The 22679-nt window shown below is 49.2% G+C and overlaps 2 protein-coding genes and 1 pseudogene across 5 annotated transcripts in view; all 3 read right to left on the bottom strand.

Annotated features, from left to right (window-relative positions):
• Nucleotides 1–13263, bottom strand: part of Sf3a3 (splicing factor 3a subunit 3) — a 25754-nt gene extending 12491 nt beyond the window's left edge. The window contains exons 1-8 of the mRNA XM_031378597.1: nucleotides 12746–13263; nucleotides 7983–8215; nucleotides 7657–7704; nucleotides 7262–7314; nucleotides 7050–7155; nucleotides 6160–6232; nucleotides 4101–4192; nucleotides 1–66 (exon numbers count right to left, since the gene is read on the bottom strand). Of these exons, the coding sequence (XP_031234457.1) occupies nucleotides 1–66; nucleotides 4101–4192; nucleotides 6160–6232; nucleotides 7050–7155; nucleotides 7262–7314; nucleotides 7657–7704; nucleotides 7983–8078 (534 nt within the window). The 5' untranslated portion in view covers nucleotides 8079–8215; nucleotides 12746–13263. The remainder of the gene's footprint in view (nucleotides 67–4100; nucleotides 4193–6159; nucleotides 6233–7049; nucleotides 7156–7261; nucleotides 7315–7656; nucleotides 7705–7982; nucleotides 8216–12745) is intronic.
• Nucleotides 2207–4091, bottom strand: LOC116096601 (annotated as a pseudogene).
• Nucleotides 13264–13380: 117 nt separating the features above from the next.
• On the bottom strand, nucleotides 13381–20692 carry Fhl3 (four and a half LIM domains 3). Of its 4 annotated transcripts, none has more exons than XM_031378593.1 (6): nucleotides 20514–20692; nucleotides 15843–16019; nucleotides 15559–15733; nucleotides 14506–14675; nucleotides 14210–14420; nucleotides 13381–14125 (listed from the first exon to the last, which is right to left on the bottom strand). In XM_031378593.1, the coding sequence occupies exons 2-6, from the start codon at nucleotides 15996–15998 to the stop codon at nucleotides 13977–13979; spliced, it is 861 nt and encodes a 286-aa protein (XP_031234453.1). In that variant the 5' UTR covers nucleotides 15999–16019; nucleotides 20514–20692; the 3' UTR covers nucleotides 13381–13976. The 4 variants fall into 4 exon arrangements, with proteins under 4 accessions (XP_031234453.1, XP_031234454.1, XP_031234455.1 ...); XM_031378594.1 differs by having other exon boundaries at nucleotides 20586–20674; XM_031378595.1 differs by lacking the exon at nucleotides 20514–20692 and adding an exon at nucleotides 19498–19644.
• Between the last annotated feature and the right edge of the window lie 1987 nt (nucleotides 20693–22679).

Here is a 22679-nt window from a genome sequence, read left to right as displayed (position 1 = left end):
CTTTCTTTCTTTAGGAATGTCAAATAACTGGTCGAAGATGGACAGGTATGTGATGTAATCCAGCTTCTGAAAAGAGGAAACAAACGACAGAGTCAGGGCGGTAAGTCAGCTCCTCTTTAAAACATGGGTCAAGGGCTGGAGAGATGGCTCAGTGAATAAAGGTGCTTGTCGCCAAGCAAAAAGATCTGAGTTCTATTTCAGAGACCCACACTGTGGAAGGAGAGGACTAATTCCCTCAAGTTATTCTGTGACCTCCATATTTGAAGACCGCTGGAAAAATAATTTTGTTTTTAAACCAAGGTCAAAATTGAATATTCTCTGACCAAGTATCAAGGCTTGGCTTACATTAGGGTTTTCCTTCGTGCCATACAATCTAAAAGGCTGCTGGTTCTACTGAAGCAAGTACAAGGTTGCTGAACATGAAACCAACTCTACAAGACCAAGTTAACAAACATTAACCCTAAAAGACCTGGGCTGGATATTTAGGGTAGGCCAGGATCCTGCCTAAAGATTTTTGCCATTCTAAAATCTTGCTGGGCAGTGATGGTGCATGCCTTTAATCCCAGCACTTGGGAGGCAGAGGCAGGAGGATTTCTGAGTTTGAGGCCAGCCTGGTCTATAGAATGAGTTCCAGGACAGCCAGGGCTATACAGAGAAACCCTGTCTCAAAAAACCAAAATAAACCAAAATAAAATAAAATGAAATGAAATAAAATAAGGTCTTGAAAGGTGGCTGTGTCAATCCACGCAGCCACTTACTGGGCATCTCTGAACCACATGTGGAGGTGCAGAAGGGGACAAGGTATAATCCTGCAGAGCTAGAGGTTAGTAGCTGAACTTGGGGACATTTCCTCATCAAGAACTTTTTTCTTTTCTTTTCTTTTCTTTTGAAACAAGGTCTCACAGAGATCCTTCTGCCTCTGACCCGAGTGCTTTGGTTAAAGGAGTGCCACAATGCCCCACCTATGAATTTACTATTAAACTTCCTAGTGACCCGAGACTGTCATTTTAAACCTTGTCACTCAACAAACAACAAATAAACACCTTCTCTGAAGGATCAGATACCTCACGTCCTACACATCATATGGCGTGGTCATATGGAGTGCCTAACACAAGAACACGGGAAGGATTTATGGGTTTAGAAACATGCCAGGCATGGTGGCACACAATGTTAGTCTCAGCACTCAGAAGGCAAAGGCAGGGCTGGAGAGATGGCTCAGTAGTTAAGAGTAATGACTGCTCTACCAGAGGTCCCCAGTTCAAATCCCAGCAACCACATGGTGGCTCACAACCATCTGTAATGGAATCCAATACCCTCTTCTGGTGTGTCTGAAGACAGCTACAGTGTACTTATATATAATAAATAAATAAATAAATTATTTAAAAAAAAAAAAAAGAAAGAAGGCAGAGGCAGGCAGAACTCTGTTAATTTCAAAGCCAGACTGGTCTATAGTGAGTTCCAGGACAGCAAGGGCTACAGAGAAACCCTGTCTTAGAAAACAAACAAGCAAACAAAGAAACAAGGTCTTTATCTTTGTGTAGTAAGATGGTTTTGTGAATCAAGTGATTATAGTGTAAATATTAGAACCTATGTACAAATCCTCAGCCCTCATGTAAAAGCTGGACATGGTGGTACATATACAGAACCCCAATGTAGAATAGGCAGAGATCCTGGGCGATTACAAACCAGCCAGTATAGGTGAAAGGATGAACTCCAGGTCTAGTGATGGGACCCTGTCTCAAAAAAGAAGGTGGCAGAACTAGAGAGATGGCTTAGCATTTAAGAGTACTTGATGCTCTTGCAGAAGACCCAGGTTCAATTCCTAGGACTCATATGGTAGCTCCCAGCCATGTGTAATGAAACTACAGTTTCAGGGGATCTAGCTCTCTCTCTGATCTTTAAGGGCATTAGGCATACATATGGTGCAGACAACATGTAGGCAAAACACTCTTATAAAAATAATCTATTTTTTTAAAAAGGTGGAAGACAGGCAGTGGTGGCAAATGCTGTTAGTCCCAGCACTTGGGAGGCAGAGGTAAGTTGATCTCTTGAGTTTGAGGCCAGCCTGGTCTACAGAATGAGTTCCAGGGCAGTCAGGGCTATAAAGAAACACCATCTCAAAAAACCAAAAACCGGGCTGGCGAAATGGCTCAGCGGGTAAGAGCATTGACTGCTCTTCTGAAGGTCCTGAGTTCTGATCCCAGCAACCACATGGTGGCTCAAAACCATCCGTGATGAGATCTGACGCCCTCTTCTGGTGCGTCTGAAGATAGCTACAGTATATTACATAGGAGCGATGAGCGGGGCCAGATGGAGTGAGTGAGCGAGCAGAGGTCCTGAGTTCAATTCCCAGGAACCACACGATGGCTCATGGCTATCTGTACAGCTATAGTGTACTCATACCCATAAAATAAATAAATTAAAAAACAAAAACAAAAACCAAACCCCAAGAACAACAATAAACAAACAGAGGTGCAGAGCAATCAAGAAAGAGACCTAATGTTGACATCTGGCTTATACATACACATTCCCAAGAGCACCCCCCTGGCCCATATAGTTTATTTTTTTTCAGGTTGGGGGGCAGTCAAACCATGTGTCTGTTGCGTGCCTGTTATATGCTAAATATTGTTCTGGGTACTTGGGACACAGCAGAGAATAAATCAAGGAGCCCTGTCCTCTTGGAGCGTACAGTCTATCACCTATGCACTGCTGTGACCTTGGGCAAGTCACTGCACCCTTCTGCCCAACAGACAGAGCTGGGTGTGGTGCAGATGTTGACCAGGACAGCGCCCTGACCCACCACCCCAGACAGCAGAGAGGGCTACAGGTTGATCTTTAATACTCAGGTATACTGGGGAGAAGGGAGGAAGTAAGCTATACGAGCTGCTGCTGCTGCTGCTGGCCTTGTGGGCCAGGTCCTTGGCCTTCTCTGTAGCTGCTAGTGCTGTCTCTCTTTGGCTTCCTTGGCTGTCTCAACAATCGTTTTGGAGGGGTCCTCACCTTGTAGCTTGGCCAGGATGTATTCAAAGCCCTTCACTGTCTTGGTCACATTGCTTTTGAACCAGGCAAGATCAAATTTCTGGACAGCTCTGGATATGCCAAATAAACTAGAGGAAATCCAGGCTTCCCAACAGATTTCTGTCCGCTGCTATTGTCAGTGTTCACACAGTAAACACATCGTTCCTCCACCACCACCAGCTGGGCATAGCTGAAAGTGATCATGATCTAACTCTGCGGGTCCACAATAGAGTCCTCCAGGATGTACACTGAGTGAGCAACGTTGGCAAGAAACAGTTGCTCTGCCCAACGTGGCATCATGTTGGTCTTGGTCAGGAGTCCCCAGGACAGAAGCTTCTGGTCAGGGGTCACTTCCTGGTGCTCTATCTCTTTGGTTAAGACATGTCTGCTACCGGACTGGTGAGATGGCTCAGCAGGTAAGAGCACCAGCCGCTCTTCTGAAAGTCGTGAATTCAAATCCCAGCAACCACATGGTGGCTCACAATCACCTATAATGAAATCTGAATCCTTCTTCTGGTGTGTCTGAAGACAGCTACAGTGTACTCATTTATAATAATAATAAATACATCTTTAAAAAAAAAAAAAAAGACATGTCTGCTATACGGATTTGGGTACTGTTGCCAGAGGCAGTGAACACTTGGTCCCAGAAACTTCGGAGCACATTCTGGCCCAGTAAATACTTCACCATCGACCAGACCTGGCTCAGCACCCGTGCAGCATCAGGGTGAAGAGCCCAGAGGTAAGGGGGCATGTGGCTAGGTGCACGCCTACCAAGCTTGTAGCTCAATCACCATGGTGCTGTGCCCAAGTCCATACAACTGCCCCAAGGGGCTATAGGACTGCCCAGATAGCTTATTTTTACAAAAGTATTTTTGTTGTATGAATAAATTAATAAATAAAATAATGGGCTTGCTATATTAACTGTAAGACCCTGACTTTCTTTATAAATGGTGTTTATTCCAAGAAACAGTCATCTACTTAATATTTACACAAGATACTTGGGGGGGGGGCACTCTACCTGCTTTAACTAGGTATCCTGACTTAGTCCTAAGAATGAGACTCTCTCCTTCTCCAGGACTTACCTCAGACGCCTTCAGGTTAATGTACTTGAGGTAGCAGTCATGGAGATCAAGGTAGCGACCATATCCCTCTTCATCTGTGAATTCCACCAAGTCTGAAGGAATCACACATACCAATGATTCAGATGTCACAGGCTACTTTCTTGAACTTGCTCTTTCAAATGCACTACATTTTAGAAGCTCTACGAGGTAGCCTGTCACTCAGTGGCCTCTCTGCTCTCATCAAGTGACAGAAGTGGGTTTTCACTTTGAGCTTAGAGAGCACAAAGAAGCATTTTGTGCAAGATCATCAGAGTGTCGATATAGCCTAGAAACCAATCTGAAAGCCCAGCTACCAATTCCTGAGGTCCAAGGGGGTAGGGGTTAAAGAGGGTTTCAGGTCACTTACACTGGCCTCAGACTCCTCATCTGTCTGCTTCTACCTATGTGCTGGGAATACGGGCATGTGTCATCAAACAGAGTTCAGGGCCAGTATGAAATACATAGTAAGATCCCGTCCAAAAAAAACCCCAAAGATTCTCAGGCCTGAGGTCATACCTCAAAACCCAGGTAAAAGTAGGAGAGAACAGACTTCATAAAGTTGTCCTCTGACACATATGCCCCTTATACAAACGCCTTTCTATGCATGCCCACATATATACAATTAAACAAACAAACAACAGACTAGCCAGGATTAGTAGCACACACTTTCAATCCCAGCACTTGGGAGGCAGACGCAGGTGGATCTCTGTGAATCTAAGGACAGCCTGGTCCACACAGAGTTCCAGGATAGCCAGTGCTACATGTAGAGATCCTATCTATCTATCTACCTACCTACCTATCTATCTATCTATCTATCTATCTATCTATCTATCTATCTATCTATCTATCTTTTTCCGTTCTTTCTTTCCTTTTTTTTTTAAAGATTTATTTATTTTTATTTATATGAGTACAGTGTAGCTATCTTCAGACACACCAGAAGAACGCATCAGATCCCATTACAGATGGCTGTGAGCTACAATGTGGTTACTGGGAATTGAACTCAGGACCTCTAAAAGAGCAGTTAGTGCTCTTAACTACTGAGTCATCTTTCCAGCCCTGAGATCCCATCTTTTTAAAATAAAGAAAGAGAGAAAGGGAGCGAGAGAGGGAAGAGAGAGAGAGAAGAAAAGAGAAAGCAAACTAGGCAGTGGTACATACCTCTAATGTCTTTAATCCTAGTACTAGGGAGGCAGAGGCCGGCCATCTTTGAATTTGAGGCCAATTTGGTCTATAGAGTAAGTTCCAAGGCCACACAGAGAAACCTTGTCTCAAAAAACAGAACCAAACAAAAAAATAATAAAAATGGGGCTGGAGAGATAGCTCAGTGGTTAGGAGCAATGACCGCTCTTCATTAGGACCTGGGATCAATTCTTAGCACCCACATGGCAGTTCACAACTATCTGTAACTCCAAGATCTGACACCTTCAAACATACATACATGCAGGCAAAACACCAAGGTAGATACAAATAAATAAATTAAAAAAAAAAAAAAAGCAGAGTAGTGGTGGCACATGCCTTTAATCCAAGCACTTGGGAGGCAGAGGCAGGCGGATTTCTGAGTTTGAGGCCAGCCTGGTCTACAGAGTGAGTTCCAGGATAGCCAGGACTACACAAGAACCCTGTCTCAAAAAACCAAAAAAAAAAAAAAAAAAAAAAAAAAAGGTATTTAACTCAGAGAACGCCTGAGAGCTAAGATTAAATGTATACTCCACGACAATGAGCCTTTACTTATTTGTTTTTAGAGACAGGTTCTGGGGCCAAGAGAGGTGGCTCAGCAGTTAGAAATACTGGCTGCTCTTGCAGAGCATCTGAGTTTGAGTCCCAGTCCCTACATGGTATAACTCAAAACCATTTGTAAATATATATCCAACTCCCTCTCCTGGCTTCCAGAGGCCATCACACAGACATGGTATATGAACAAACATGCAGGCAAAACACCCACACAAAATAAAAACAGGTTAAAAACAAGGCAAAGGTTCTAGCTCTATAGCTCAGAATGGATTTGAACTTCCCAGGAAGAAACATTTATGCCATTACTTACTTTGTGCCTCTTCACTTGGATTCTCTCGAGCCTTCAGTAGCTCCTCAAATTCCACTGACATTGGCACACAGATCTGAGAGAAGGAGAAAAGCTCAGGTGGGTCTGGCAATCCCTCAGACATGTACAGGGCTGGGCTTCTAATGCTCGCTTTGGCCTTGAGTGTATTTAGTGTTCTCCACTTCCCTTGCTCTATAGCCGGCAGACATTCATTGCCACACATTACAGCATCCTAAGGAAGGACTCCTTTGAGGAGAGAGTCTAGGAGAGATATTTTATGCAGGAGCTGGCATTGGACATGAATCCTGAAGGGGTAACGAACTCTGAAAGTGAGCAGAGTACCATTGTGTTGGTAGATTTCAGGGCAGAGCTTGGAGCACATTATGTTGGGTGGGAGAAATTCTTGTGAAAAGATAAAAGAGGAGAAAGTAAGTTGGGGGGGGGAATCCTAGACTATGACAAAATCTGAACGGAGCCTGGCGGTGGTGGCGCATGCCTTTAATCCCAGCACTTGGGAGGCAGAGGCAGGTGGATTTCTGAGTTGAAGCCAGCCTGGTCTACAGAGTAAGTTCCAGGACAGCCAGGGCAACACAGAGAAACCCTGTCTTGAAAAACCAAGGAAAAAAAAGAAAAAAATCTGAACGGAACCAATAAAGAATTCTGGAGCAAACATCACTCATCTCTCACTGGATGTGAAGACGCAGGCCCTAGTGTTTCACTGTGTTCTCTTAGTGCAGAGGGATGCCAGGAAGGATGTCGCCTGACTGTGCTCACTGCACTGAAGTGGCAAGTTCCTTCGTGGAGAGACATCTATATATGGTATACCCCCATTTTCCTTGCATCTGTTCTTTTTTTAAGGATAGGTCTGGGGAAACTACTTTGGGAGGCCTTACCTCATTTGGGTGCTTCCGATGAAATTCCTTTATCTGCTTGAGTCTGTTATAGAATTCAGCAAACTCGTTGGGTCCTGAAATAGCATTGAGCTCCTCCTTTCGTAGTCTGCCAAGATACCAACAAGTCCAAAGAGCATAAAGCACAAAGCCCATCATCTCACAATGGCTCCTCAGAAGCACTAACTGTTAGAAGGGATGTAACTGTCACTTACCCGTCTTTGTCATCATATAAATCCCTCAGGTTCCCACTGACCTCCATGTACCTCTGAAATGCAAACGCAATGCCATCAGAATGGAGCAAATTTGTACAACAGGGCTAAGTAAACAACAAAGGATATCTTCGCTGGCAGGACCCAAGGAAAGCTGGTGAGATACAAGGTCTTGAACGTTCCATCACTTTTAAGAGTCAGCCTGATCCCGAGTGGCTGCATACACTTTTAATCTCAGCATTTGGGAGGCAGAGATAGGTAGGACATCTGACTAGGAACCCTAGAGGGGCTTATCTAAGAACCCAGGGGTAGGAATCAAGCCGAGCCTCCAAACCTTCCGTGCCAGCACTTTTCCCGCCCAGCCCGACCCAAAGGGAAGCAGACAGCGGGGCACTCACATCTTGCATGGCTCGAGTGCGGTGATCGGAATTGATCTGGTCCCGAAGCTGCAGAAAGGCAAACGGTAACATACACGTAGTTACTTTGAGTTCAGGAGTTGGAAAGGCCACCCGAAGGATGATGAGCTTATTGGTTTAGGTTCCAGGGGCTGAAGCAGGGGGCTGAGGGGCCCTCGGAGGACGTTAACCAGGCCAGAGCGCTAAGACAGCTAAGGAGGAAGATGAAGATGGGGCGCAGAGAGGGTCTCAGGCCCAATAAAGCGCCGAGGGCTCGGCAGAGGACCAAGGCCCTCCTTCTGATGCGGCCCTGACCACGGCTCACTCACCGTGGACTTCTTAGTAAGCATCTCTTTGGCCATAACATCCATAAGCCGTTCCTTCTCCTCATGATAGCGCCGTTGCTGCTCTAATATTGTCTCCATTTTCCCTTGGCCACGGCACTGCAATTCAGACCACTAACACTGCCGGAAACACCGCCTGCCGCCTTTCACGCCTGCGTCTCAGCGCGCAGCATCCGGCTGCACCAAAGTTCCGCGTATCCCGGAAGTGGCTTGGGGGACTCAAGAAAAAATGAACACCACAAAGAGAGCAAGTCGATGCTACCGGAGACAGTGGCTACACTGACCCCTGCTGGCTGGGGGTCTGAAGGCGCGCTGCCTCCGCAATGAAAGATGTCTCTAGGGTGCCTGCATGAATCCTGCAGGCTGAGGGTGAGAGACAGCTGGCTTGCCTACGGCTTGCTGCAGACATCTAGGCTGGCAAGGACACACTAGCATGAACGGATAAGTTGAAGGATTCAGAACGGAAAGGGGAACTGGAAGCTGTAGTTTTCAGTGTGTGGCCTCTGATGATGTTTTCCCCTGGTCTGGACTTTAGTGTGTCTACCAGTAAAATGGAGATGGTAGTGGTTTTGTTCTTAACAAAACTCATATGTACTCACACTTAAACACAACCTTTGTTTATTAGCAGAGGAGTCTTTAAGAAAAACGTGGTACACTCAAGCAATGATATACTTGCTGTTCAGAACAGGTTGGCTTCTGATTCTTTGTAATTCTTAATTTTTCTGCTTTTTGCCTACCACTTGCTTGAATTACAGGTATGAGCCACCAAACCTAGCTATTGTATGACTTAGAAAATGAAATCTGCCGGGCAGTGGTGGAGCATGCCTTTAATCCCAGCACTTGGGAGGCAGAGACAGGCAGATTTCTGAGTTCGAGGCCAGCCTGGTCTACAGAGTGAGTTCCAGGACAGCCAGAGCTACACAGAGAAACCCTGTCTTGGAAAAAAAAGAAAAAGAAAAAAGAAAAAAAGAAAATGAAATCTAGGCTGCCTTTCTGTAAGGAGGAGGAAGAAGAAGTAGAGGCAGAAGAGGTGTGCGAAGGCAGAGGCAGGCAGATCTCTGTGAGCTCTAGGCCAGTTTAGTCTACATAATGAGTTCCAGGACAGCCAGTGCCACATAGAGACCCGATCTCAGGAAACCAAACACAAACACAAACAGAGTAGGGGCAGAAAGTGAGTCAGTATAGAGAGCCTGTCTAGCATGCACTAGGAAAAACAGCATTGGTGCAATGCAGAGTGGATGACACCTGTGATCCCAGTTCTTAGGAGACTGAGGCAAGAGGAGAACAAGTTCAAGTTTAACCTGAGCTATGTGATAAGACCCTATCTCAAAACAACAAACAACTCCCCCTCTCTCTAAGGCACTGGGTTTCAGCATCAACACAAGAAAAGAGACTCTACTACATGCCCACTCTAGGCAGAGAAGTGAAAACATTGTCCATGTGTTCCTGTTATTCATAATTCACAAAAACTGTATGTAACCCAAGAGCCCATTAACTGGGACTGGAGATATGGCTCAGCAATTAAGAGCATTTGCTGCTCTTCCAGAGGATCTGAATCCAGTTCCTAGCATGCAAGTCGGGTGGCTAGCAACCACTTGTATCTCTAAATCCAAGAGATGAACAGCCCCCGCCCCCGCTACACATGCTATTCACTTTTACATACATACACCTAATTCATCTGTGAATGGATACATGTTATCAGAGAATACTGTTCAGCAGTGAAGGAATGCTATAAGGAACCATGAAAGCATCACATTCCATAAAGAAGGGACAGGCTGGTATAATAGTTTTGTGGCTAAGAATATCTTCCAGAAGACCCTGGTTTGGTTCCCAGCACTTACATGTCACCTTACAATGGTTCATGACTCCAGTTCCAGGGGCCTAATGTCTTCCTTTGACCTCCATGGAAACCAAGCATCACATGGTGCACAGACATACACACAGGGAAAACACTCATACACATAAAAATAAATCTTCAAGAAAAACAAAATCGCCAGGCAGTGGTGGTGCATGCCTTTAATTCCAGCACCTGGGAGGCAGATTTCTGAGTTCGAGGCCAGCCTGATCTACAGAGTGAGTTCCAGGGCTACTCAGAGAAACCCTACCACAAAAAAAAAAAAAAAAAAAAAAAAAAAAAAAAAAAAAAAAAAAAAAAAAAAAAAAAAAAAAAAAAAAACCAAAAAAACAAAACAAACAAAAAACGAATTGGGGGCCTGGAGAGATTGTTTAACATTGGTCTATCTTTCAGGGGAAACAGTTCTATTCCCCACAACCGTAAGGCAGCTAACAACTATTTGTAAGATTCCAGTTCTGATGCCCTCTTCTGGTCTCTATGAGTACTTCATGCATGTTGTGAGCATCTGTACATCTGTACATGCAGGCAAAATTCCTATATGTGTAAAATAAAAATAAATAAATCAGTCAGCAAAGGCCAAGGCTAAGAGAGACCCTTAAAAAAAAAAAAGACTGGATTTCCTACTGCCCACTCAATAAGCTGGCCACAGTCCTGTAACCCTGGCTCCAAAGCAGGCACAGACTGGAGGATGACTGGGCCTTGTTGGTTTCTAGTCCAGCTAAGAAAACATAAACTCCAGGAGAGAGACTACATCATAGGAATAGGTGGAGAGAGAGGGCAACTGGTGCCCTGTTCTGATTTCCGAGTGTACATAGATATGTACACACACACAGACATGCATGTACACACTCACACACACACATACACACAAATCTAAAACAAAAAATAAAGAGACAGATAAGCCTCGGTGATCTGGCATAGGAAGAATTTTTTTTCTATTTTATTTATTTTAATTAAAGTGTGTTTGTGTGTGTACATGTCAAGCCCGGGGCCTTAACAGGTGCTCTATCATTAAAACAATCCTCTGACCCCTTACAAAGTCTTAGTTATACTCAAGATACAGGATCCTTCCTCCTTTTTCTTTCCTATACATGTGCTTTTTTTCTTTTTCTATTCATTCTGTAGCCAAAGATGATCCTGCGTCCCTGCCTCCACTCCAAGAGCTGGGATTATAGGCATGTGCCAAGCAGGTGTAACTATGTTAGTTTTTCTGGAAACCTGTTTATATTGAGATAAACGACTCCCCACCCCCACCCCGAGGTGAGCAGAAGACCTAAGCCATGCTATTCCCCTCAGCCTCGGGCCTGAAGCCTCCCTTCCAGCTAACTGCTACTCTGTGCTCACTCCCTGCACAGGGCTTTCCAGTCAGTCACCAAGCCCCGCCTCTTCCCTTCTGGCTGCTACAAGTCTCATGATCTCCTGGCGTGATGTAAGAGTGTTCTGATCAGCCTGCTCATTTTACCCCGCTAATCCATTATTCAGACATAGCCAGAATGATCTTTCTCACACTGACCCTCCAATACCCCCGCTTCCACATTTCCAAGGGCTGCTCCCCAGCAGGATGAGGTCTGTTTAAGTTGGCATCTGACTTTTGACCATCTCGGCTCTACCTGCCATTTTAGTAGCTTGGCAATTCCTCTATGAGGAATTACATGTGCTTCCCCAAACCAGCCTATGTTTTTAGGTCTCTGGGCCTTTCCCCAGTTATTTTCGAGGCTTAGATTGTTGCACCTCCACAAGTGTTTTATTGAACTTGTAGCAAAAGCTGGGTGTGCAGGAAGCCGGGAAGGCAAGTGACTTGGTTAGTGGGAGAAACAGAAAATGTAAACCTACAAATGTAAACCCACAACTGTTATAAGCACACATGTTGGGTATTCACAAAAATGTGCTGAAGTGCCAGGCGTCGGTGGTGCACACCTTTAATCCCAGCACTTGGGAGGCAGAGGCAGGCGGATTTCTGAGTTCGAGGCCAGCCTGGTCTACAGAGTGAGTTCCAGGACAGCCAGGGCTATACAGAGAAACCCTGTCTCGAAAAACCAAAAAAAACCAAAACAAACAAACAAACAAAAAACCAAAAAACCAAACAACAACAACAAAAGTGTTGAAGTGTTGGGCAGCCTCTAAGATGATCCTGCTGCAGGGTGTTTGCTGTCATTTTCCTACCTGAGTCTTGAGTTCCATTCCCCACCCCACCCTCACCCACCCCACCACACCCCACCCCACCCCAGCCCTAAATGGTGGAGAGAATGGACTCCCGTAAGTTGTCTTCCACTGTGGCATGGCAGAGAAGGCCAGTCTGGGCTGCAGAATGTGCTTCAGGACAGCCAGGACTGCACAGAAAAACCATCTCAAACAACAAAATAAAAACAAAAACCCAGGTTGGGCAGTGGTGGCGAAAATCTTTAATCCCAGCTCTTGGGAGGCAGACAGGTGGATTTCTGAGTTCGAAGCCACCCTGGTCTACAGAATGAGTTCCAGGACAGCCAGGGCTACACAGAGAAACCCTGTCTCGAAAAACAAAAAAACCAACAAACAAAAAACCCCAGCACAACACAGACACACGCCAACTTTTTTTTGTGTGTGTGATGGTTGGCTCACTCGTGTCAGCCTAACTTTCTGGAGGCTGAGACAGGAAGATCAGCCTGGACTATACAATTCGAATCTACTCCCCACCCAGTAAAGGCCAAAGGCTGCCAGTATTTTGATCTTCAGGTGATTGTCATTGCGACCTTGGGCAGATGACTCCAGGAGTCTACACCTCTGAGAAGGCCGGCCCAGAGTTAGGGAAGGTTTCTGGAGGTACTACACTTTCACTGTTTCCTCTTGGCAGCGCCCTCTCCCCTCCACCCGAGTCTCCGCCTCCAGAGACTGCCTCAGCCACCCAGGCGCATACCTGCCGCCTCAGTTCAACCGCAGAGCCAGCGGCCACGCTTGGGCGTCCAGCAGGGGAGTGCTCCGCCCCATCGCCCCACTTCGGGGGACAGCCCTCCGGCTCACTCCCGCCCCCGCCAGTGAATCACGAGAGGCGGGGCCATGACCCATTCATGCTGGGAATCGGATCCAGATGTTCGCCCGGCGCGTGCAGCTGCATCCTTGCCTTTTTTGGCAAAAAAACGTGCGGCCGAGAGCGGATCCGGAGCCGCCCCCACTAATCCTTGGGAAGAGGGGGAAGGGGGCTGAGGGTCTGGGCCCAACTGGGGATCAGAACTTGGTGCTTCTATGTCGGGTTGAGGCAGGGCTGTTGGTGGTGGGGGAAGATGTGTACCCGACCTAGAAACCCACTGCCTCTCGGCTGTCTGGCACCTCTCCCAATCCCTCCCTTGCTCACAGAGGAAAAAGTCCTCCGCCAGCAGTGGGGAGCTTGGCCAAGCTCAAGAGGGACTGGTGTGGCTGCCAGAGGGGATCCTCTTCCTGAGGAGAGAATCCCCACCCCATGGCCCGCCCACTAGGAGGTTTACAAAAAAGCCTGACTCAGCCATGGAACGAACCTTCCTTCACCCTCTCGACAAATACACGGGGGGCCTGTGCTCCCTCACACTGCTTTATTGCGTTCTCTGGAAACAGGGTGAGCAACCTTCTTGGGGCCTGTCTCTGGGCAACATGGAGCTGAAATAACATGGTACTCATAGGCTGGATGGCACCCTTAACCCTCTAACCAGTGAGCCACTAATCTGCTATACATATGGTGGCACCTCACAGATAGGGGTAGGGTGGGGGTGAGGTCAAACCAGGGGTACAATCTATTTTTGAAGACTTCTTAGGCACCTGCAGGAAAACTAAAAATCTACCCTAGAAGTCTAGATTTCAGGAGTCTTAGGTCTCTCACTCAGAGTCCAGGTTTGGAGGGCCGGGGTGTCAGAGCCTAGATGTGGGGAGAACTCATTTCTGAAATCCAGACTTGGAGAAAGGCTTTAAGTCATGGATGTTCCACAATAGCCCAGGTATGGGGTCTGGGTCAGGGAGTACCAGTGGGGTATGTTAGAACTGGGTTTGGTTGACTCAATCCTGAAGTCCCTATGAGTGGGGAGCAGGGGAGGCCTGGGCTGGGCCCCAGAAGTGGTTCAGAAAAGGAGCCATAGTCTTGAACCCTTGGTTTGGCAAAGAGGAGAGTCGGGAGCCTTGGCTCAGGGACCCGCTTGGCTGCAGGCCTGACACAGAACTTGGTCTCCGTCTGGTACAAAGCCTTGGCCCACCAGGGAGGTGGAGCAGCGGGCACAGGAAAAGCAGCTGTGGTGCCAATGTCGATCTTCGAAGGACACATACTTGCCTCCACCTGGGGGAAGGCTGGAGGTTAGCTCTGCAGGTCTGGGAGCACTGCTGCCCAATCGCCTCACCCGTATTACATTGACACTCTTACCTGCGCCTTCGCTGCCGCTCCCACCTGTGATGGGGCGCTTGCAGCTACTGCACTTGGGTGCAAAGAGTTCTCCAAAGCAGGCCACACAGTAGGGATCATCATCCCGAGATGTGAACTGCTGCCCTGCAAGGGGTGTCTGGCACCCAGTGCAGACCAGGCACTCTCGATGCCAGGGTTGATCGCGATATGTCACTCCACCCTGGGTCAGCGTCTGTGGGGGCATCATCAATCAGCATGGGAGTGAGGAGTCCCACCCACAATAGGTCTTACCCTGAATTCCCAGGCCCAGCCCCAACCTTGTTGCAGCGGGCACACCGAGGAGCAAATTTGTTCTCATAGCAAGGCACGCAGTAGTGGGCACCCTTGTCAGGCACGAAGGAGCGGGAGCCCAGTGGCTGCTCACAGTCACTGCACAGAAAGCAGTGTTCATGCCACGTCTGGCCTCCATACTCCAGCTTCCGGGACCCTGCAGGAAACAGGAATCCCACTTAAACGTTGGCCCAAACTCTCAAGGGCCACTCTGCCAATTCCTGTCCCCACCGCTCCTATAACCTGGTAGAATTATATCTCCATGCACACCAAGCAAGACTACTTCCACGTACATTACATATGCCAACCTCTCCCCTCAAGATGGTACAGCACATGCTAAGCACATGTGTTAAACTTCCGTGTCTTTGACAGGACTATCTTAACATACACCAAGCCTCTGTGTAAAATATATGTTGTCCCAGTACATGTTAAATAAGCCATTATATACCAGAACTACCAGTGTAACACTCAGGCAAGATCCCATTAACCAGGCAACTCTGCCTACACAAAGCCTAATGCCTTGGGGATGACATGTTCAGTACATGCTAAGCCTTCGCATATTTTAGGTCTCTCATTCTGCATACATGCTAAATCCCCACATATTCATCATGCATTACAGTCACCATACATTTTAAGCCTACAGTTTTATCTCTGCACCCAAAACATCAATGCAGCAAGCCCGAGAATCTAAGTATACCAAACATGCAGCTCTTCACACACGCTAACCCCCATGTGTGTCAAGCATGTCAGCCACTATGCATCTGCTGAGTCCTTACAGGCCTACTGGTCTGATAACGCTGCTTAGCCTGCAGCTTGTCAGTTTTGGTACCTGCCAAGTTTTCATGTGTAGAGCTGAGTGTGCCCATTGTGTGCCTTCAGCTCTCAAGAGCATACATGCACAACAGCTCCACATATGTTCCAGGAATATGCAGCGTGTGTAGGTCTCTACCCACATCAACCCCCATGCATGCACGAGACAGGCAGATGAGAAGACCTTACTCAGCAATTCCCAAACCTGGGGTAGAGGCCCTGGGACATACCAGGCATGACAGTCTCCCCACAGGCAGAACACTGGGACGAGAAGGCTGTGCAGTAGCACTCATTACAGAGAAGCTCGCTGTCCTGACAGGTGAAGGGCTCATCAGCAAGGGAGCGCTGGCAGCGGCAGCAGCGGAAGCAGCCCTCGTGGAAGTGGCGATCCTCATAGAACAGTTCCTTCGGGGAGACAAAGCAGGGGTGCTAGCACCCGGGCTTGATGGATTTATCTTTGGCCCTCTCCCACCAGCCTTCACGTACCCTCACCCCTGTTTGGTCTGGTCCTTACCCTTGAATCATGCCCGATGAGCTGCTGGCACTCCGCACAGGTGTTGGCGAAGGTGTTGTCGTAGCAGGGAATGCAGTAGGGGCCGCTGTCTGTCTGGATGTATTTGCGGCCGTACAAGGACTCGTTGCACTTTGCACAGTTGAATGCCTCGCTCATGGTGGCGGGGCCCAGTGAGCCCTGTTAGGAAGATGGGTAGATTTCACCTAGAATGACTGCAGCATAGCCTTGGATAAAGCCTTTTTGCATTTAAAAAAACAAAGGGGCCATAGAAGATGCCAGATCAGAGCAGGTGGAAACAGGGAGGAAGGCTCTGGGGACCCTAGAGTGCTCAGCAGTATGCTCAAATCTTCCATGTTTATTTCTGTATTTGACTGCGAGGATAGGAAGGGGTCAGAAAAAAAAAAACCAGGAAGCAGAAGTTGTTTTCTTATCTAGGCCCTGGCTGATCTGGGGGGAGGGGGCTTTTCCTGGGTCAGTGACTCATTTCCTGTTCTAGCCTGAGGTTTGCTGCGACTCTCTGGACTGTCCCTAGGGTGCCAAAGGCCAGGACAGACAGAGGCCACCAACCCTACTGCATATAGACAGCATTCTCACCTCCTGCCTCCCAGGATATGAATTGTAGAGTTTAGATTAGGGGATATTTATCTAGACTTCCAATCTGGGTAGTTTTAGGTAGAATGAGCTGTTCTGTGTGCTCTCCCCCAACCCCAACTCCCTACCGATGCAGGAAATAGTGGAATGCTAGAGAGATGCTTGTCTGATGAATGGTGCACAGCGGTGTGAGACGTAGGGCCTCCCCTCCCAGGAGAATCAGCCAAGTAACAAGAACTTGAGAGGCTCAGCTTAGGTTCAGGCAGGAAGGAAACCCTGCAAGCTGGAGACAGCCAAACTTCCCCAGCTGGACCCTCATCCTTATCCCTACCACCTCTGCTGTGTCTCTGGTCACACCAACCCCGGGGAAGTCTTGGCTGTGACATCTGCTGCAGCTGTGGCAGCGCGAAGAGGGCCAGATGTCAGCTTTTTGCCAGCCAGATGGAGAAAAAAGGGAAAAAATTGAAATGCCCCGGGGAGGCAGAAGGGAAGAGGAGACACACAGGGCAGTGTGCCCCTGGCCACCTCCTGCCAGGTGCCTTTGCAAAGCTCTGCATCTGGACAGGCAGCCTCTGCCTACCTTCCCTGATTTCCCAGGGTCTGAGGCCAGAGTAGTGAAAGCTGAGAAGGCAGGAGCCCCGGGAGCCCCAGTGGGGTCCCTTCTTAAGGGGGAGTAAGACAAGGGGAGTCCTAAGTGCTGTTGCTGCAGACACCCAGCCCCCCACCAAACCTCAGACACTTTCCATTTTCTCAAGAACAAAGCATGTTTGTGGGATGAGGTCACCCACACAGCCTCTGGAACAGGAGCAAGAAGAATGGAGGGGCAGGAAAATGGGGTTCCCAGTCTCTTCTGCTGGCCAATTCCAGTCTCCCCCAGTCCCAAAGTCAGAGTTCTCCAGCTCCACCCTCCTCCACTATGAATCAAGCTCTCAAAGGGCTGGGTAGTGAAGATTTCCCCCAAGACCCACAGGAAGGGGACGATGTCCTTGTTGCACCGGAGACTGGAGGAAGTTAAAGGGGGGTGCACAGAGGAACCTACCATCCCCCTTCTCCATGGCTGCCCTGGCTTAAGATGAAGGAAAGGCACCCCCCCCCCACACACACACACCCCTCAGCACGTACAGGAAATTCTCACCAAACACCTTGGTCTCTGCCTTAGAGTTTCAGACTTCAGGCAGCAACAGATGTCCCAAACCTGAAGGGCCTACCTCTTTGTGGCTTATGAGTTTGAACTTTCCCTTCAACAAGGAGGGAGAACACCCGGTTCACACCCAAAGCAGGACATAAGGCCACCAAAACTGGAGTCTTCAAAGTGGAGAGTCCTCAGGTAAGGTCATGCTGAAGGGTGGAGAGAGCCCCTCCTCTCTCCCCTCTCTGTCATTCACATCCTGGTTTCCTCTGGCCCAGCATCTGAGGATTGCCTGGGCTGTTAGCCACTGGACAACAGACAGCAATACAGGTGGCCTGTGGCCATGTGTCCACTTGTGAGCCCTTCCTTCCTGGCTTGGCTAGCAGGAGCTGCAGCAGCTACCTTCCCAGGCCCAGGCTAGCCCGGGATCCACCCCCTCAGAGCCAGTCACCACAATGAGATGAGGCACCCCAAATAGGGTATGGGTGTGCCTTCTACTTCCTTCCCAGAATCTCCCAATCTCTACGTCTCTAATGAGGACAGAGTGAAGGGAAGGGCATCCCACCATCAAGGCCCACTTGTCTCTCCCCATCTCTGTCCCTCTTCCTCCCCAGTCCCCCTCCCTCCCTCAATCCCTGGCAAGGCTGGGGAACTAAAAGGGTGAGCTGGGAGACAGTTTGTATTCCTGGTAGCAGGTGGGGGGGTGGAGGAGTGAGGGGGCTGGAGGGATGGGGAGAGGAAGAAGGGGATGGAGGAGAAGGGGTTTAGAGAAGACAGTGGATCTTCCAGATGACCCCAATCTGCTATTCTCACGAACACATATATCTCCATACCTGACTTAAAACACACACACACACACACACACACACACACACACACACACACACACACACACACACGAGTGAACTTCTTAGAGCTGAGTGGCAGGATAACTTTCTATATGGTGACCGGTGTATAACAGCTTGCCTGAGTCACAAAATATAAACTTGACTTGAAATCCTGTGAGTCTGGGTACACGGTTTTCATTCCCTGAGACTGTAAGTCCATCTAGTTAAATGAGACACTATTGCCTCCCTCTCCTAGGACAGCTGTCAAGCCTAAATGTGAAAATCCCCATAACAGCGTCTGGCAAAGAAGTCTGAAGCCTTATGCAAGTAAACGGTAGTCACTTGTATTTTTACGTGTATGACTACAAGCCCCCAACTTCTGCTGGAGTCAAACAGTGGGTCTCAGGCAGACCTGAAGCAGGAGTTGACCTGGCATGTGACCTTGGGAGTCTCAGTCAAGTCTGAGGGAACCACTGGTACCAATCGAAGCTCTAGTCTAGTCAGCTGGACACAGGGGTGGGGTGGGATGGACTTTAAAGACCTTAGAGACGGGTAGTTCCCAGGGGCACACACTTGCTTGATCCCATCACAGCTCACAAAAAACAAAACAAACAAACAAACAAAAAAACCCGGCAGGGCAGAGTACAGCTCCCCTTTAGAGCTCAGTACAAGACACTAGGGGCAGGCTAGGGGCATGGCCAAGGCTGTTCAGCAACTGGAGCAGCAGTGTCCTATCCCTCAGTGGGGAACTCTGCCTAGAAGTGCTTTGATAGTGGTGGGAGGGGCAGTCATCCTGGGGGGGGGGAGATTGGGGGGAGAGGGCGAACAGGAGATACGCTAGAGCTGGCTCTCCTCCCCAGCTGCCAGCCTGCCATTGGAAGACACCCAGAAGTCTTTCCAATTACCCATGCCAACTGCTCAACCCTTTGGTATACCCCCTCCTTTCCCGCCTCCTGCCCTCCCCCCCATCCCAAGTCCAGGAGGGCCAGACCCCACAGCTGTGACTCAGAATTAGAGAAGACCCCTCCCCTTGACAGGAAACTTAGAGGAGAAATTAGAGCTCTCCCCCCCACCCCCACCCCAAGCCAGGCACCAATCCCAAACTCACCACCACCCCTCGTCCCCACAGGGCCTGGAAGTCAAAGCAGTTTAAGGAGGAAGGGGATAAGGGAGCGAGAGGATCCAGCAGCTGCTCTGAGGGCAGGAGAGGAACATTTCATTCACCCCAGAGTCCCCTAGGGCTGAAGCAGAGCGTCCAAGATTTGAGTTTAAAAATAAGTTGGCGCTGTCTTAGTGGCTGTGTGAATACGGGGAGCTCTCTTTCTTCAGCTCAGCTTTACGGCCTCAGGTTCTCTGCCTCCTGGGGGATGGGCTGGCTAAGAGTCAATTTCCCCCTAGCCTTGCCTCCACCCTTTCAGGCCTGGGGCAGCTGTCAGTGAACGCACTAGGTGTTCTCATCAGTGAACTCTAGCCTCCACTCCGTACCTCTCAGTACCCTTGGGCTGATGTCTTTGTGTTTGGGTGAAGGTGTTCCTGTATCTCTGGAGCTGTGTCCCAATAGGGCCTCCACTCTGGGGATCTCTATCCCTGTGCATCCAAGTCTTGGTCTCTCAGCATCTCAGTGTCTCTGACCTAAGAGTCTCTTTAGGCCTCAGGGAGGCAGATATACCGCTAGTCTAACAAGCTCCAGCCTCGGGGCCCTCCAAGGCCCTGGGAAGGGCGCTAGCAATGAGTTCCCTGGGGTCATACATTTGCTTAAAATTCTCCCCAGAACCCTGGTCCCCGCCGTGCTTCGAGAAGTTTATCCGACCATTCTCTGCCCTTGTTGGAGTGGTCCCGGTAGCCTCCTGGGGCGCGCGTCCTTGTCTGTTCTACCAGGCTCCCTAAGAGCCTCAGTTTCTCCAACCCTGCTGATCTCTGTAGCTTTTCTAGTTCAAACTTGGTCCCCTGCAACTCTGGTAGCCCCCGCCCGGTCCGGAGGCGCGGAGCGGTGGGGTCCGTGCAAGCGCGCGGGGTCCCGAATTCGGGATGCCCCAGCAGAGGACAGGGGTGGGGGCCCAGGCAGCGACCCTGGTCCGAGCGCAGCGCGGAAACCGGCTGAAAGCTGGGGCGGGGGAATCTCACCTCGAAGCGGGCGCGGGAGCGGGGCGCTCGCGGCGTGGGTGGGGCGGGAGCCGATTGCCCGGCGGCTCCTACCTGTGGGCCGGGCGGAGGGGGCCGAGAGAGCGGCGGCGAGGTAGCCGGCTGCAACAGTCTGTGTGGGCGAGTGGGCGCGCGGCTCTAAGCCTCCGAGGAAGTGCTAGGGCCCGCCCAGCCCGGACCCCGCCCCCGGGCCCCCAACCCGCCCGCGGGGGCTAGACCCCGCCCCCTCCTGCCTGCGGCGAGCCTAGCCCAGTCGAACCTGGCGCTCTGACCTTCTCGACCACTCCTTGCTCGCCCTCTGCAATTTAGCTCGCCTTCTGCGCTCCTAGGACCCGGGGGTGGAGGGGGGGGGGACTGCTGGAAGCGATCCCAGGCCAGAGGTGCCAGGTTCCTAGGACTAGCTAGAGTCCATCTGGAGACCAGACCCCCTCCTCTTTTCCCTCTAGCTCATCCCCAGATGTTACACTAAACCTTAGTTTGGGAAGGAGGCCTTAATCCGGCCTGCTGGAGGCGTGGTTTTGATTCTGCCTTACCAGTGGAGATCAAGGGTTTTTTTTTTTTCTTTTTCTAGAAACTTGGACGAGAGAGAGAGAGAGAGAGAGAGAGAGAGAGAGAGAGAGAGAGAGAGAGAGAGAGAGAGAAAGAAGAAAAGAAGAGGAGAGAAAGAGAGAGAGGAAGAAGAAGAAAAGGAGAGAAAGAGAGAGAGAGAGGAAGAAGAAAAGAAGAAGAGGAGAGAAAGAGAGAGAGAGAGAGCCTCTCTCCTCCTCAATTTCAAAGGGCTTTATTCTATAAGCGAGTGGTTAAAGCAGACAACAACCTCCACATCCTTAGTTGTGTCTTGGTTGTGTATTGAGGTTTCTATAGTACCCAGGAATAGTTTTGACCTTTCAGGCTCAGGGAGACCCTAATACCTAGGCCCCATTTGGCTTGAGAGGCTGTGTGAACAGTGTGAGTGATTGAGTTGCTGCAGGCAGGGGTGGTTAAGAAGGGAGGGAACTTGTGCAGTTTCTGACCCTCCAGCTTCTTTTACTCTATTCCGGGAAGGGAGGACTGGCGCCTGCCAGGGACGCGAGGACCATCCAGGTCCTTGAGGCCACCCCCCCTGGGATCCTCAGGCTTGTCACTAGGAATAAATAGCCTTGATCTGGAAGGCGGGGGTAGGGATGGAGGGAAGCTCTGTTGTGCTGTTTGCAAAACAAGAGACAACAAACTAACCCTGGCAATAACCTTTGCATCTCCGTGATGATTCAGATGCCCAGAGAGGCTCCCCTGATCCAAGGCTGCATCCAGCCAGGCTAGCATTTCAGGGATTAAGACCCCTCAAGGCTGGTGAGGATCCTCCCCTCCTGTAGCATGGGTCTGGTTGCTAGGTCCTAAGACAGCCTCCAGGCCAGGTTTCCTTTCAAAGTTAAAGGATTGCTTAAAATGTTGTTGATTCTTAAATTGCAAATGCCACGAGGGCAGAGGTTGGGTCATTTTTTTGTTCACTACTGCATTCTCCAGTGTTTGACCTGCAATAAATGAGGGATGAATGTCACACACCGCTTTCATTTGGCTCCCTCTGCCACTCCCTGCCAGGCACCTGCTGTCACAGGTGAATAGACAGTCTGAGGGTGGCCCCTTCCTCTGGGACTTGTCTCCCAGGTCTAGGGAACCCTTTGTACAGGAATGCAGGAAATACCACCATTCCTGGTTGGAGTAGACAGCAGGAGGGGTCTGTCCGTCCTAATACGAAGTGGGGACAACGATGAGAAGCTGTGCTGTCTAGTTTTATGTTAACTTGACACAAACTAGAGTTTTTTGAAAGGAGGAAACAAACCTCAATTGAGAAACTGCTTCCATAAGATCAGGCTGTAGGAAAGCCTGTAGGGCATTTTTCTAATTGGTGATTGGTGGAGGAAGACCCACCCGTGCCATTGTGGGCGGTACCATCCCTGGGCTGGTGGTCCTGGAAACTATAAGAAAGCAAGCTGAGAAAGCCATGATGAGCAAGCCAATGAGCAGCACCCCTCCATGGCCTCCGCATCAGCTCCTGCTTCAAAGTTCCTGCCCTGTTTGTTTTCCTGTCCTGACATTCTTCAATAATGCACTATGATGTTGAAGGATAAGTCAAATAAGCCACTTCCTCCCCAACTTGATTTTTGGTCA

The sequence above is a fragment of the Mastomys coucha genome, unplaced genomic scaffold (genome assembly GCF_008632895.1).
Source record: "Mastomys coucha isolate ucsf_1 unplaced genomic scaffold, UCSF_Mcou_1 pScaffold18, whole genome shotgun sequence".
In the NCBI taxonomy this organism is placed as follows: Eukaryota; Metazoa; Chordata; class Mammalia; order Rodentia; family Muridae; genus Mastomys; species Mastomys coucha.
This window is presented reverse-complemented; position numbering and strand designations above follow the sequence as displayed.

Excerpts from the sequence above, each read along its gene's own strand:
- Fhl3 (XM_031378593.1), bottom strand. The coding sequence starts at position 15,998 with ATGAGCGAGGCATTCAACTGTGCAAAGTGCAACGAGTCCTTGTACGGC. Across the intron at positions 15,734-15,842 it reads TCATCGGGCATGATTCAAGG|GAACTGTTCTATGAGGATCG; the intron begins GTAAGGACCAGA and ends GTCTCCCCGAAG. Across the intron at positions 14,421-14,505 it reads GGTGTGCCCGCTGCAACAAG|ACGCTGACCCAGGGTGGAGT; the intron begins GTTGGGGCTGGG and ends ATGCCCCCACAG.